The 14,744-nt window shown below is 41.8% G+C and overlaps 1 protein-coding gene and 1 long non-coding RNA gene across 4 annotated transcripts in view; both read left to right on the top strand.

Moving 5' to 3' along the window:
- Positions 1-466: 466 nt before the first annotated feature.
- Positions 467-4,574, top strand: LOC131138454 (uncharacterized). Its single transcript, XR_009132089.1, has 3 exons — positions 467-542; positions 609-1,379; positions 1,542-4,574. It is a non-coding gene; the product is annotated as an uncharacterized LOC131138454 (long non-coding RNA).
- A 701-nt stretch (positions 4,575-5,275) lies between these two features.
- Positions 5,276-14,744, top strand: part of LOC131138415 (voltage-gated potassium channel subunit beta-3-like) — a 29,176-nt gene continuing 19,707 nt past the window's right edge. The window contains exon 1 of one of the 3 annotated variants that reach the window (XM_058087307.1): positions 5,276-5,988. In XM_058087307.1, the coding sequence (XP_057943290.1) occupies positions 5,687-5,988 (302 nt within the window). In that variant the 5' untranslated portion in view covers positions 5,276-5,686. Of the gene's footprint in view, positions 5,989-9,559; positions 11,004-14,744 lie in introns of those variants that run through there. The other 2 variants (XM_058087306.1, XM_058087308.1) reach the window with 2 other exon arrangements.

Here is a 14,744-nt window from a genome sequence, read left to right as displayed (position 1 = left end):
ATCTTTAAAAATATCTATAACATTCATTCATTATTGTGCATAAATGCATGTTCTTTCCACAGCAACTAATTAATTAGACTCAACACTGCTTCCCTCTAGCGGTGATATGATGAGATGACACCCTGAAGGATGTTTCTCATGTCATGGTGTCGAGGTATACAAGCACCAATTTCCCTCTACAACTTTTCTTTCCATAGCCTGCTCAATTGTAACGCCTAATCAAATCAAGCATTGTTTACAAAATTTTTGACTTTCTCATAGCTAATACTAGCTAAATAAGCAAGCTAGGTTGTCACGCATTGTCAAGGTACACAAAGTCAAAAAATAGGAACATCACCGAAATTTTAGAAGACTACAAAGTACAACAACAATAATATAACAAACATATTATTTGTAAAATGATCAGTGAAAGACATTTTGCTTCAATTGGGAAAAAGGAAGTATGTAAAAAAAACAGGAAGTGGCTAAGAAATCAAAGGAGACACACACAGGTGTGTTGGGAAGAATGAAAACCAGTCATGGAAACGCTCATACGTGAGGAAGTGAGGCAAATAAACTCTACTATAAAAAATAGAAAATATTTTCCAATAATACACAGTATTTTTTAGAGTGGATTTTGTGTCTCCTTGGACCCGCCTGGAGGAAGCTGTCACCAGTCTACGTGTGTGGATTTCATTCAACACCAAAGCTAAGTGCTAATGCTAACTACTATATCTTCAGACTAGTTGTTAAGAGATGGCTGGTTGTTCTCAGCTTTAGCCTCACCTACCCTGCTAGATGTATACATGCACCGTAGCATTACTTACATCACATATTTTCAACAAATATTTCCTACAAAGTTTAAAATACCTTGTGTTCAAAGAAACACCCTAATATTAACATTTGTGGCGACATTAAAGCTCTAAAACCGGACTTGTGCTGCATTCAAGATGCTGGAAATTCAGAAATTTTGAACTGAACGTAAACAAAAAAAATGGCTGACAATCTCAGGTTTAGGGTCCACTCCATGGAAGGAAAGGGAACTTTTTAAAAGAGAAAAAAAAAACACATAATCATCGATCAAACATGGCACACTCACATATACATAGTAAAGACATGTAGAAAGACAAGTCAGTTAATGAATGCAATCACTGATTAATTCTATTCATTCATTCATCTACCGCTTATCCTCACGAGGGTCGCTGGGGGTGCTGGAGCCTATCCCAGCTGTCTTGGGGCCAGAGGCAGGGTACACCCTGGACTGGTGGCCAGCCAATCACAGGGTACGGAAACCAGAGTACCCGGAGAAAACCCACGCATGCATGGGGAGAACATGCAAACTCTACACAGAGATGATATGGGCCGATAATGGGATTGAACTCCGGTCTCCTAGCTGTGAGGTATGCGCGCTAACCACTCGACCGCAATGCAGCCCCAGATGAATTACAGTAGTTTGAAAAGTGCATTTCTATAGGTGACATTCTACTGCACAAGTGGGTGCAAGGTGGAAGCAAAAAAAGTTTATATATCTTTATATAGTCTATGTTCCTTTTTTTCCCCAGTTATGCAAGATATGACTAAAAAGAAAAGTGAGCTGTTCCAACCCAGCGATCCATTACAGTTACACAATCACAAGTCCGAACATCTATTTGAGAACCACGGTGTTGGCTTCATCCACGCATCATGTTAATGTCACCACTTAGGAGGTCGCCGGCGCCGTCATGCAGGAGCACTCCGGGTTGCAATTTCCACCGGAGGAGATAAAGAGTGACCTCCAGTCCGCCGTCAATCGCAAGAGCGCTTATAGCGGCTTAATCCTAGATGATCTGTGCTTTCAAAAGGGAGGCGGATGCAGATGTGGATCTGGAAGGAGTGTGACACTGAGTGAACACATGATAACAGGGATGCATGAATGGATCCTCACACTGTCAATGAATGTAACTTTCCTGTACTGCTTCACTTTCATTCATTCTTTCATTCCAACATAAGGTCATTGTCTTTTGTTTAATCCTTTGTGTCTGACCTTTGACATGCTGTTGAGTAAATCACACAGGAAGTACTTTCAACACTTAAAATAAGTGCACTGCTCCATCTGTCTTGTTTTAAAATAAGTATACCCAAATCTGACAGCGTTAAGCTGCATGTTTATTCGGAACTTTGATGAAGCTAAATAAGGTGACTGAAATATAAGGAACAGCTCTCTCTATGAAGGGGTGCAATTACAAAGGCACTGCAGACTACAACTACGTATAATGTGAACCATGTTGTTAAATTAATACCTGGGCGGTACTGAAGTACCTAAAAGTGCAAGAAAACTACAAAAAGTACTTCCACAAAACGTTGTGCAGGCGTGACACAAAAATCCACTAAATTTAGTTGGCAAAAGTGTGGAGCAAAGAGGGAGAGGTCTTATAAAAATGATCAAGAGTGTACCATTCTGACAACATGGGTTGTGGCCATAGCTGCTGCTGAGCATACTTTTTTTTTTTTAAGCAAAGATTAGCTTTGTTTATGATTCCGCACAGCGGCACAATGCAAAGGAGCTGAGGTGAGCGCTGGCTTTGAACCATCAACATCAACGGACTTAATGACTACTGAAACATCATTCAAAGTGTGGAAGTATTTTGTAAAGATTAAAGATGACTCACATCAGATGACTCACATCAGATGACTTACATTTTATACCCCCATTGGCTGGACAAAATGTAACGAATCAGATATGAAAATCCTAAGTCAAAGTCAACCTTAGGTGTGATATTCTAGTTTTTGTACTTATATTATTGTTATATTGTTAAATATTATATTATTATATTGTATTTGTATTATACTTTTTGAAGCAGCTCTTGTTTTATACTGTATATCCTCAGAGTGTGCCAGTGTACCTAGTAAAATGTCTCTATATAGGAGTATATATTAGTTGCAGCAATCTTCTGTGTATATTGATTTTGTAGCCATGCATGTTCGGGATTACAAGCTGGATTAATCTACATATGTAGCAGTCAAAGTCTGGTGTTAAGATGCATGCATGTCATGTGTGTCCTGTCCTATAGTCAACCTGCATAATTCTTTTTTCAATCAGTCACAAAAGCCTTGCCCAGCCGATGCCAGGCGAACCAATGCAAAGCAAGCCAATGCTATAAGAACCAAGTTTATTTATATAGCCCTTAATCACAAGAGTCTTAAAGTGAGGGAATATCGGTACCTCAATCTATTGTGTTTTTTTTCCCAAAAAGCTTTCATTTAATACCCAATCACACTGGAGGTAGAATGGGCCAGAATACCATTAGATAATTCAAGCTGTACGCACTCAAAAACATATTTAGACAGTCACAAACAGGTTTTCTATGCAAAAATATTCCATTTAAATGTTAAATCCTACTTCACAGTCAGGTCTGGAACCGATTAACCACAATAAACAAAGGATGACTGTACTAGACAAGCTTATACTATAATCCATCATATTATTCTTATCTGAGGTCGGGTCACGGGGGCAGCAGTCTAAACAGGGAAGCCCAGACTTCCCTCTCCTCGGCTACTCCTCGGATCCTGAGGCGTTCCCAGGCCAGTAACTCTAACATCTCCTGGGTGTTTCCCAAGGCTTCCTACTGTCGGATGTGCCCTGAACAGAGGCATCCGGGCGGCTTCCTGACCAGATTCCCGAGCCACTCCATCTCGCTCCTCTCAATCTGAGTTTGATTACAGCGCTTCTCACCTTATCTCTAAAGGAATACCCAGGCACCATACGGCAAAAATGTCAGCCTATCCCATAAGCTCACCACCGTAGGTCAACCCTTTACTAGACAAGCATGAACCACAACTACCTGTGTCATAAGAGCTGTTTTGGCCTTTATTACGGAAGCTCCAGTGTCTGATAATGAACCTACACTAGACAAACCTATGCCAGAAGAGCCTAGAAGATGTGAAAGAACATATGCTATAGACCAGGGGTCTCAAACTCGCAGCCCGCAAGATGCTAGTTTGAGGCCCCCACCTTGATACCAAAGTTTAATGTTGAAATGACATCTTAAAGCTGTGTGCACACCGGACACAATTAACATGATTTTGCCCCGCCCATACTGTTACCCTACCCTGTTACCCCGCCCTGTTTTGCTTTGGATTAGCAATGAAGCTAAAGGCTTATGACGCTGGGTACAAATAAATGCAGGAAATGATTTGGAATAAAACGGAAAATACACGTCAAGATAAAGCATCTCATCAAACATGTTGTTAAAGTTACGACGCTGCTCCCAGATGGAACTGAGTACGATGCTAACTTGCTAATTGGGTAAAATTATTACGTTTCCTTAATGTTCATGTTAAAGTTTAAATAACTGTTAATACTGTACATTTGAATCTGAAAAAAATAATTTATCTACCAACTGTATGTGCTTTCTTACGTTTTTCTTATTTGCTGTTTTATTATTATTTTACTTATTTATTACTGATTGATTGATTTATTGTCTTTATTCTTAATTTGTTTATTTTTTTATCTTATTTTGTGTATAGAAAAATAAAAAATAAGATATTTGAGAACAGTGGAATGTTTTATCAGATATTTTAGTGTGGAAAACCGGAACCAAAGTACTTAAAAAGTGTAGGGTATAGCAGAAGCAAAAGCATTGAAGATCATTTTTTTATTGATTTTTTTTTCCAGTTTTTAATAAATGCGTTTTGGGTTTTTTTTGAAAACCTGATGCGGCCCGGCTTCACCCAGAACCTAGCTCCGGTGGCCCCCAGGTAAATTGAGTTTGAGACCCCTGCTATAGACTGTAGTCCTATAGACAAACCTACAAAAGAAAGAATATACCAGACTATTCAATTTCAAAAGTGCCTGTTATAGAACACCCCACACAAAAAGAACCTATGTCAAAGGAACCTACAGTATGTCAAAACAGCTTTTGTACAACCAACCTATGCTGCACATTCCTGCATCAGACAAGTCTATACCAAACAAGCCTGGCAGAACCTATCCCCAAAGAGCCTTTGCCAGAAGTTCCCTGTCAGATGAGCCAGTACAAGAAGAGCCTGATACACGGGCAGATTGCCATAAGAGCCTATATGATACATGAGCCTAAACCAAAGGTTCCTGTTTCAGAAAAGCACATGCAAAACTCTTTGTATATGATCCTGTCTGAGTATAATTATTATTTGGGATTTCATTGCCCCTTCCTATGAGCTCATTAACTGTCACCCCTCACACAATTGTCTCCTAAAGTAAAGGTCAGAGTGCTGAGCCTCACTCGCCTCGCCTCTTCCAGATTATATGATGGATGTAGGAGTAGAGCTACTTCATCTCACCGCTAATCTGAACAAATGTAAGCTGGTGGGGCTTCAGCACAAATCCCCTAGTGTCCCTCCTTTGGGAGATCAAGAGAGTAAGATGCGGATTGCTTTTATCCTGATCCATTTTTTACTCAAAGAGGCACCTCACATCAGCAGAAGTCATCATTTGGCGCTGACAGGTTAGGGCCGGCTTTGTTTTATTTTAGTTTTAGACACCACAAAAGACAACGCCATTACTTTGTTTTCCAGGGTCTTTAAGTGCTTCTTTGCAGATGTTTTGATGCCTGACATCCTCAAATCTCCATGAATTGTCATCAAAATAGCACTGCCTTGTTGTTTTAGTTCACAAGCTGCTTTTGTCTAAAGTAGCTGATACAATTGAGCTAAAGCCTGATTTGTTCCAGCATTTTGATTCAGGATAACGATGTTTGCGAGCCGCGGTGGCACTGGAGGAGGCAAGGGAGGCAAATACTCAGTGGAAGACCTCTATGGCATCAGTAAGAAGCCCAAAGCATCGTCCTCCTCCGGGAGTATCGTGACTAAGGCTGGGGGTGCCCGGAGTAGCAAGACCAGCCCGGATCAGAAGACTGAATCGGTGGACCTGGCATCTCAGATCCTGGAAGCGGCGCACAGGCTAGTGGAACGGCGTCGACTGGAGCTGTACCTCAGAGAATGTGGCCTGTCATTAGCCGAATGCGAGGCGGAACGTTCGGCCATGACCTACAGGTAAAAAGGACAAACACATGCTTGAGATTGATTGACATTGATAGAATTTAACAATATGTTTATTATTGTGGTTGTAGTTTGCAGTGCTATAGTAATAATACTATTATAATAGAAATCTTCTTCATGCAGCTTTACCCAATGAAGGTTTGGTCTTAAAATGGGTGAAGCTGTGGATGATATCATAAAGTTAATATGATGAATGCATGAATTCTGCATTTAAGGTGTAGGGGTTGGGCGGTATAGATACCAGACACAAGTACTGACCCAGAAATAATCATCATCATGTGTTTGATGGTAGTTCAAAGCAGGCCTGAATAAAAGTGCCTTGACGCTTTTTGAGCATCAGTTGTGTCGAAGCTTGCCCTCAACCTCCTCCCCACGGAGATGGTCTATCTCAAGTCACCCTCCCAGCGACAAGCTTGACAGGGTCAGCATCACCAACGGTGGGGTGGGTGTTTGGATTTTTTTTTTTTTTCGGGGAAGGAAAGGAGAGGGTTGTTGCTCCTGGGGGTCAGTGACGCATGTTTTGACAGGCAGTTGTTTATCACACTGGCACGCTTGGATCTTTCACTTAAAAGTGCTCTGTGAAGCTATTCTGGGATGAAAGGCTACTGCAAATGTGTTTTTGCTTTAACTCACTGGAATTGTAACAAAATATTGTAATGAGGAGACAACACGTACATTATGGAGAATTCATATTTAAGGAGATAGCATGCGCCCACTTTTGGAACACGTGAAATTGCATATGACCTACGCATCACGGCACTTAATTCATGAAAATATGAAATATGAAAGTTCTGTATACACATAAAACAAACACAGACACACGTACTTCACTTACAGTAGTGTGAAAAAGTGTTTGCCTCTTCCTGATTTATTATTGTCTTTGCATATTTATCACATTTGAATGTTTCAGATCATCAAACAAATGTAAATATTAGTCTGTACACAAAAACTAAACACAAAATGCAGTTTTTAAAATCAATCTTTTTATTATTAAGGGAGAAAAACACTGCAGTCATATCTTGCATGGAGTCTTACAGCGCTGTGGAGGAATTTTGTGCCGCTCACCTTTGCAGAATTGTTGTAATTCAACCACACTGGAGGGTTTTCCAGCATGAAGTGCCTTTTTAAGGCATGCCACAGAATTTCAGTAGGATTCAGGTCAGGACTTTGACTAGGCCACTCAAAAGTCTTCATTTTGTTTTTCTTCAGCCATTCAGAGGTGGACTTGCTGGTGTGTTTTGGATCATTGTCCTGCTGCAGTACCCAAGTTGGTTTCAGCTAGAGGTCACCAACAGATGGCCGGACATTCTCCTTTGGGATTTTTTGATAGACGACAGAATTCATGGTTCAATTTATCACATCAAGTCTTCTAGGTCCTGAAGCAGACCCAGACCATCACACTACCACCACCATATTTTACTGTTGGTATGATGTTCTTTTTCTAAAATGCAGCGTTACTTTTTTGCCAGATGTAATGGGTCACACACCTTCCAAAAAAGGCTAGTCCAGGGTGTACCCCCCTCTCGCCCGAAGTCAACTGGGGCAGGTGCTAGCATACCCCCGCAACTCTAATGAGGATAAGCCATATAGTAAATGAATGGATTTTCCCAAAGGTCTTGGGGATCATTAAGATGTTTTATGGCAAAATTGACGCGAGCCTTAATGTTCTTTTTGTTCAGCAGTGGTTTTCGTCTTGTCATTTTTGCCCAATGTCTTTCTTATGGCGGAGTCATGACATCAACTGGGCAAGTGAGGCCTGCAGTTCTTTGGGTGGTGTTGTGGAGTCTTTTGGGTGAGTCATTGCTGAACTCTTGGGGCAATTTTGCTTGGCCAGTTCCATGTTTTTGCTATTTATGGATAATGGTTTGCTGGAGTTCCAAAGCTTTAAACATTGCTTTATAACTGATATATCTCAATTAATCTAAGTTGTGTTTTAACAGGCCGTGTACTATAGGTATGATTTTTAAGAGGAAGTGTTTAATTTAAATACAGAATATTGTGTACAGGTGTGTTGTCAATGACTAATATTTCAATGTATTTGATGATCTGAAACCTTGCTGAAACATGCAAAACAAAAACGGGCACACACTTTTTCACACCACTGTGTGTGTATACTGTAGTAATACTGTATAAAATCCACCAGAATCACAGTTTCCATGTTGGGTGTCACTTGGAATGAGGTATACTAATAATATAATAATACAGTAATAATATGCAATACATTTTGACTCCTTTGCCGCTAGGTGGCAGCATTATTTCAGTGTTTTAGTCAGCGGCTCAGGCCTGCACTAAAGATCAGTAATCATGTTATTCCCATCCTCCATATATATAAACATGTTGTTTTTTTTTTATTAATATTACGTATGTTGACAGAGCTCATTTCTGCATTGATATTTATATCAATGCTCGGATGTTTCTACCCTTGCCTGATGTTGACATGGTGGTCATTCATCATTTTTAGCTCCTATTTACAGAGAATGACATTGTACTGTATGTCACTAAACTGAGTAGAGCCCTGACATTTCTGCGGCCATTTTACTATATCTTCTCAAGTGACAATACCAGGAGTAGTCAGTGTACAACTTGTATAGTAGTATAGCTACTGTCCACTGAATATTGTTCATCACACAGCCACTGCTATCGGAGAAGCTGAGAACATAACTGAGTACTCCATGTGGAGACCATCTTGAAATTGGGTGTCAATATTTACTGTGAGTACCATTGTTATATAGCACTGCCTTAATTCTCTTGGGCAAGGAATTCACCAGAGCTGGTTGTTATTGGAATTATCTTCCATTCGCTCCTCAGCCTTCATTCCACTCGCCATTCTCTGTCACCTTCAGCTTGCTTAGCAAGGCACTATCCTCTTGGATGTGAGTTTGGGCTCATGGAAAAACTGCTTTGTGACCCTGTTTCCAAAGGCGGAACCGCCATTGCTTAGCACTGGCAGCCCCAGACCATGCCGCTACCACCACCATACTTGAATGAAGCAATTCATTTCTATCGTATTGTTCCTGGAGTAGATACTTGCTAAAATGTGAGACGTGTAAAGGCTACCTTAATTGCCTTTACTGCCCCATTTTGTTCAAAACTACAACAGTACACAGTAGTTTTCCTGGATATAAATTGCCGTCTCAACAAAAGTTCTACTCTGCTGCTGTTGTGCAATCTGCTCCGGGACTGCAGAATGCCCCAATGCAAGCTTCTATTTGACATAAGCAAAATGGCAGGAAAATGATGAATGTGTGCAAGTGTACTTGCAGCAGTGAGGTTTTGTTGTTGATGAGCAGAGATTGTCCTGCTGACTGAGGGGAGCAGTGCTAAGTAGTCTCAACACCATGATACACATGATTCTTATGATGCGACATATGGATTCATACACATCTGCCTCACACTCCTAGATGATGATACAGATGTTGCAGCGTAATTGTGATGGCTGCTCATTCAGATAAATGGGTGTGGTGTACAGAGAGATGGAGCTGCGGAGATGCCTACACAGAGACATGGAGAGCTTTATTTGTTGTGTGTGTGGGGGGGTTGAAAGTGCATGTATAGATTATTAGATGGATAGATAGATGCATTTTCTAATTGCATAAGCTGCACACACATGATGATGTGAGGAAATGTGTTCACCCGTGTGATGAATGGGAGAGAGAGAGAGAGAGAGAGCGCAGACGAGGGAGAGAGAGATAGGGAGAGAGAGAGAGAGATGTTGCACGCTGTGTCGTGAACATTTTGGGAGCTTGTGGAAAAAGCAAAAAGGAGGACCAAAAAAAAAGCAAGACAAGAAGAACGATGAAGGGGATGTTGCTCAATGAGGACACATCGAGGCAGCTGATTTTGGGGTCCACAATGTTCAATGCGTTTTGCTCCGTGACAGTCTGTGCAAGAAGAAGCAGCAGAGCCGCTCACGGCTTGCACAGCTGCTGCTACCGGCATGTTTGCCACTTCTCACACTGAAGAAGGTAATTATTAAAACCAAAAAAAAGAAGAAACAAAGAGAGAGTTATTATTTGTATTTTATTTTCTAGCTGCCATTCATCTCTCTGTTGTGATGGTGCTCAGGGCTGCTGCATGCATGACGATGATGCATTGAATTTTTCACGTAAGCCTTGTTTTTCCTCATCTTGCGACAAATAGAAGAAGAAGAAAAAATGCTTTATTTCGACGCCAAGTGAGAGGATGTGAGTGTCATTGCTGCAGTATACGCTGGCGAGCTCTCAGGCTCAAGGCGGGAACAACTCACCTCAGCTGAAGCTTCAGGAGCCTGTGTGCATGTATGTGGGCCCCATACCCAACAGGAACACTCCTCAAAATCTGCAAGCAAGCATCCTTGGGTGTGTTTTTTTTAAACTGGACCGCAGCCCCCATGCATCTTGCGAGAGAGGAAACTCTAACTAGAACCTTCTGCCAGGTTTTTATCAGCAGACAGGAGACGGAGCAGACGGCAGCTCTGCATGTGTCATGTTAGAGACTGGACTCTTGCCTGCACCCCCTCCCCCTGTAACTCTCAGCCAAAATCTTTAACCTGGGCCCACTGGAGGGAGACCCTTTTAGGAGGAGCTACGCCGCACATACACACAAGCAGCACCTCCTGAATCAGTTTGACATTTGTACCAAGTTGCGAAGAAAGGTTTCACCCCCTAAGTCAATCCCCCGGAAACCAGGGTCAGGATGCAGGTGTCCTTTGCCTGCACCGAGCACAACCTCAAGAGTCGCAGTGAGGACCGCCTTTGTGGCCTCCGTACCGCTCCGCCTCCTGGAGGCAGCAGTGGAGGAGTAGGAGGAGGTGGTGGAGGTGGCAGTGGTGGCAGTGGAGGTGGTAGTGGTGGTGGATCAGGTGGAGGAGGTGGCGGAGGAGGCGGAGGAGGGAGTGGACAAGGCAGTAATGGCAACTACATGTCCCAAGGGTCGGTCAAGATCCGGGAGGGCCCCGGGTCCCGCCAGACCCCGCAGGGCCACGCGCATATGAAAGAAGCCATTGGGCGCCACACCAGTATGAAGTACAGGTGAGTGTACTCCACGTAGAGGGGGGCAGAACACACTTGATAGCCTTTTAAGATCCCCGGACCCCTGTACAGGTTTGTATCTGTGCTGTTATGCGACATATGTATCAACTATTTCATATAGTACCTAGACTTCATGTTACCATGTTTCATAGTTACTAAGGCCCTCCCAGAAATTCATTTTAAACAAAACAGGCTACTGTCAGCCCCAACAATGCCAAAACAATGGGCACAAACTCAACTGAAAAGAACCTTTTCATTATCTCTTCATTGTGGGGGGCCAGTCACAGTAGTTATACTTATTGTGGGCGGAGCTAATGTCCACTGCTTTTTGTATTATAATGGAATGATTTGAAAACTAGTTTGTCTGTAGATACTGTTAGCACATTCCGTTACACCATTTTCTTTGTTTAATTAAGTCGGTTTTATTAACTCAAGGCACGAAAGAAAACCAACTGAACCCCAAACGAGGAAGCACTTCAGTGAGCAAGGCAAGGAAGGAGAAAAACTAGAGCAGAACCCAAACTCAATGATTTCTTAGGAATTAATATAGGATAAAAAAAATAAAAATAACTCACTTGTCCCGATATCAGCATAAAATGTTATATTGGTATCATCTTTTTCATAAAAAAAATGCTGTATACAACACACACAGCACAAGAGGTGTGACATGTTACACATATCGGTATCAGTATCGGCCGATATCGGTATTTTTGGAAATTGAGAGTTGGACAATATCAGCAAAAAAGCCAATATCGGACATCCCCAGTTCTTCCTGGAAAAGTTCTGATACTTTGTTAAAGTCTGATCACCTCCTGGTGAGGTTGGACATACTGTACAGTATCATTCTCCATCTTGACGGTCGAATGAATTCATTCCTTCAGCGGCGTATACACATATATTGCATTTGACTTGCTACTAACAGCTGCTTGCAAGAAAACAAAAAAAAACATACACACGCACATCCCTACCTCTGTGTATTTTATTGTCTGATTAGCAGGAATAATGATGTCACACTTACTGTAAATACATTAGAAAGTCATGGTGCATAATAAATGTTTCTGCAGTATTATATTATTGGCGACATGCCGACAAATTGGCAGGCGCCATGATCCAATTCAGTGCACTCAGATGGTCGGCAGGACTTGCGCACTAAGCTGAGAAGAGACGCTTTCAAATTATTCATGAAATTTTCATCAAAAAATGTTTTCCTGACTGCATGTCACTATAAATTACGCTAGTAATACTATGCTACAATACAATTTTAAGACTTGTATAAACTAATTCTAGCATATATACTGTCTATAGGTAACTTCCTTGCTATACTATTTGACATATCACCACCCTGATGATGCTATTCATGGTGGAAACACAAAGCCGGTCAGGATTTACTGAGCTTTGCAATGGAGAAGTGAGCCGTGCCGCTTGGTGGGAATTAGCTTTTGTATGATGTCACAGTTAGAGCAGTTGTTTTTACTTCATAAGGCGACTCATTTTGTGGTGTACTGTAATCGATTATGCCTGGTTATCTTTTCCAAGTGTTGTATGGAGAAACTCAGGAGTAACTCAGGATCCACACCTCTGACTTCCATTAACTTGGATAAACCATCGTTGTTATGGTCATTGGCAACACCACCTGTTGCTTTGGAATGCGCTTGTCAGTTTGCAATTTAATTTTTATTCATCGTCATGCAGGAGCATAATGCCAACGCCGGAAGGTGACGTTAAGGTCACCGACAAACGTTTTGTAGCATATTGTGCAGGTTGTCTGCATGTCCATTAGCACAGTACCCTGCACCTGCCCTTATGTACAGTACATAATAAAAATCCACATTCGCCTTTTAAGCCCTTGATGGATGTCAGCATGCTTAATTATTCCACAGCCGTGCAGCTCTTTGCCACGTATTATTGAAACATCAAATAAATAGATTTTCCTAAGATGACGCCAGCCTTAAAAAGCTTCTGTTTAGCAGGAGAGGAAAAAAAAACCATTGCAGCACACACCATCAGTCATGATGCAGAAAAAGGAGCAACATCAAGACGAGAAGGTCTTTTTGGATTTGACACCAGAATGTATTTGTACAAAAATAACCCCATGCACAGTTGTGTACACAAAAGAGTGCATGAGGCTCTATCTATAAAGCATCAGTGTTTGCGTCACTGTAGAATCCAATAAGTAGGAGGGGGGTTCTAATGATCTCTTTCCCTGTTAATCAGACTGATTGAACTGCTTCCATCTTCTCTTCACTCCATTTAGCTTTCATTTATGGCGATGTGTAAAAAGGGAATGAAGCCCACAGTGAAAAGCAGTCATGCAGCATGCACACTTCTCAAATTATTCTTGCTGCGCTGCCATTCCTGAGAAAGTGTCACTAATCGCAAGTGCAGTCGTCGATCCAGCATATGGCCACCTCCAGTTGCCCGTGGCAACACCCTCGGCATTGCCTTTAGTTGTTCCCTAACACAGCTAGCATTGCGCTTGCTTATCAGGCCTCAGCCAGCGACGCAGTCCGTGCTCTGCATTTTGATACCATAGCTACAATCATCAACACTCAGGTCCTGTAACCATTGTGCTGCTGACTTAACTGGAGCTTTGTGGGTGAGGGCTCCGTTATACAGAAGTGATGGGAGTTGCACCGGTGTTTGCTAATCCCCTTGGGGCGTCTCGTTAACCGAGTAGCACTCAGAGACGCCGGCACCTGCTGCATCACTCCCATCATCCCCTGCTGGAACCCACCACCTTTCATTGGTTGTGCATATGTGTTAGGGATGGCCATGATAATCATTTTAATTGATCCTTGGGAACAAGTCACTTGTGTGGAAGTGTTGATTACTTGTGTCTCAAAGCCCATAACGTAAAAATAGAGTGCATTACATGGCCGCGACCAGCAGAGGCACTGTTGATTCAGTCTCAACTACAGCCAAACCTTGGTTTTCGTACACTCTAGTTTTTGCATGATTCACTGTGCATCAAAAATTGGTTCTACAATTTTGCCTCTGTTTTTATACAGTCTCTCGTTTTTTTGTCCGGTAACAAAGGCCCTATTTACACCGAGATGTTCATGACGTTCCTGGTATTTGGGGCGGTGTTGAAAAAAAATTGCATCCACACTGTGCCAGATTAGAACGATACGGGAATGGATCACTGAGTGAAACTGATAGGCACCAAACTATAGAAGAAGAAGGAACGCATGTGCAAAATTCCATCATTTTGCAGTTTCCAAGGTTCATCTCGATTTACGACAAAGTGGAATTACTTGTGCGTCATTTTGGGAAACAAGAAAAAAACGGGATAATATAGACTGTGCTGAGTCATGACATTCAAAATATTTAGATATTCTGTTCGCTTGTTGTAAAAGCTCACCTATGATCATGTGAGGGTGACGGGCTGCTGATGTCATGGCTTTAAAAAAAGTAGCAGATTGCTTGTCTGCATGGAAACACTGAGCCTGTGTTTTTTTCAGATTTTCCCACTAAAAAAACTACAGTTTCAGGGCACCCAGAACACCGTTTCCATGTGGATGAGCGGCTGAAACAATAAACTACTTAGCCGTTTTGACCTGAAAATGTTTCCGTGTTGATAGCCCCAAAATAGTCAATTTGTACTGTATTGTTGGCATACTGGCTTACTGGCCGTGCAGTTTTTTATTGCGTGCAACTGCATAATAACCTGTCATGGGGCCAAAGAAAGTCGCATTTGCTTGCGCTTTGATAATTTAATGAAGAAATTGAGGAACACTGAAT

This window comes from Doryrhamphus excisus, chromosome 11 (genome assembly GCF_030265055.1).
Source record: "Doryrhamphus excisus isolate RoL2022-K1 chromosome 11, RoL_Dexc_1.0, whole genome shotgun sequence".
Classification (NCBI taxonomy): Eukaryota; Metazoa; Chordata; class Actinopteri; order Syngnathiformes; family Syngnathidae; genus Doryrhamphus; species Doryrhamphus excisus.
This window is presented reverse-complemented; position numbering and strand designations above follow the sequence as displayed.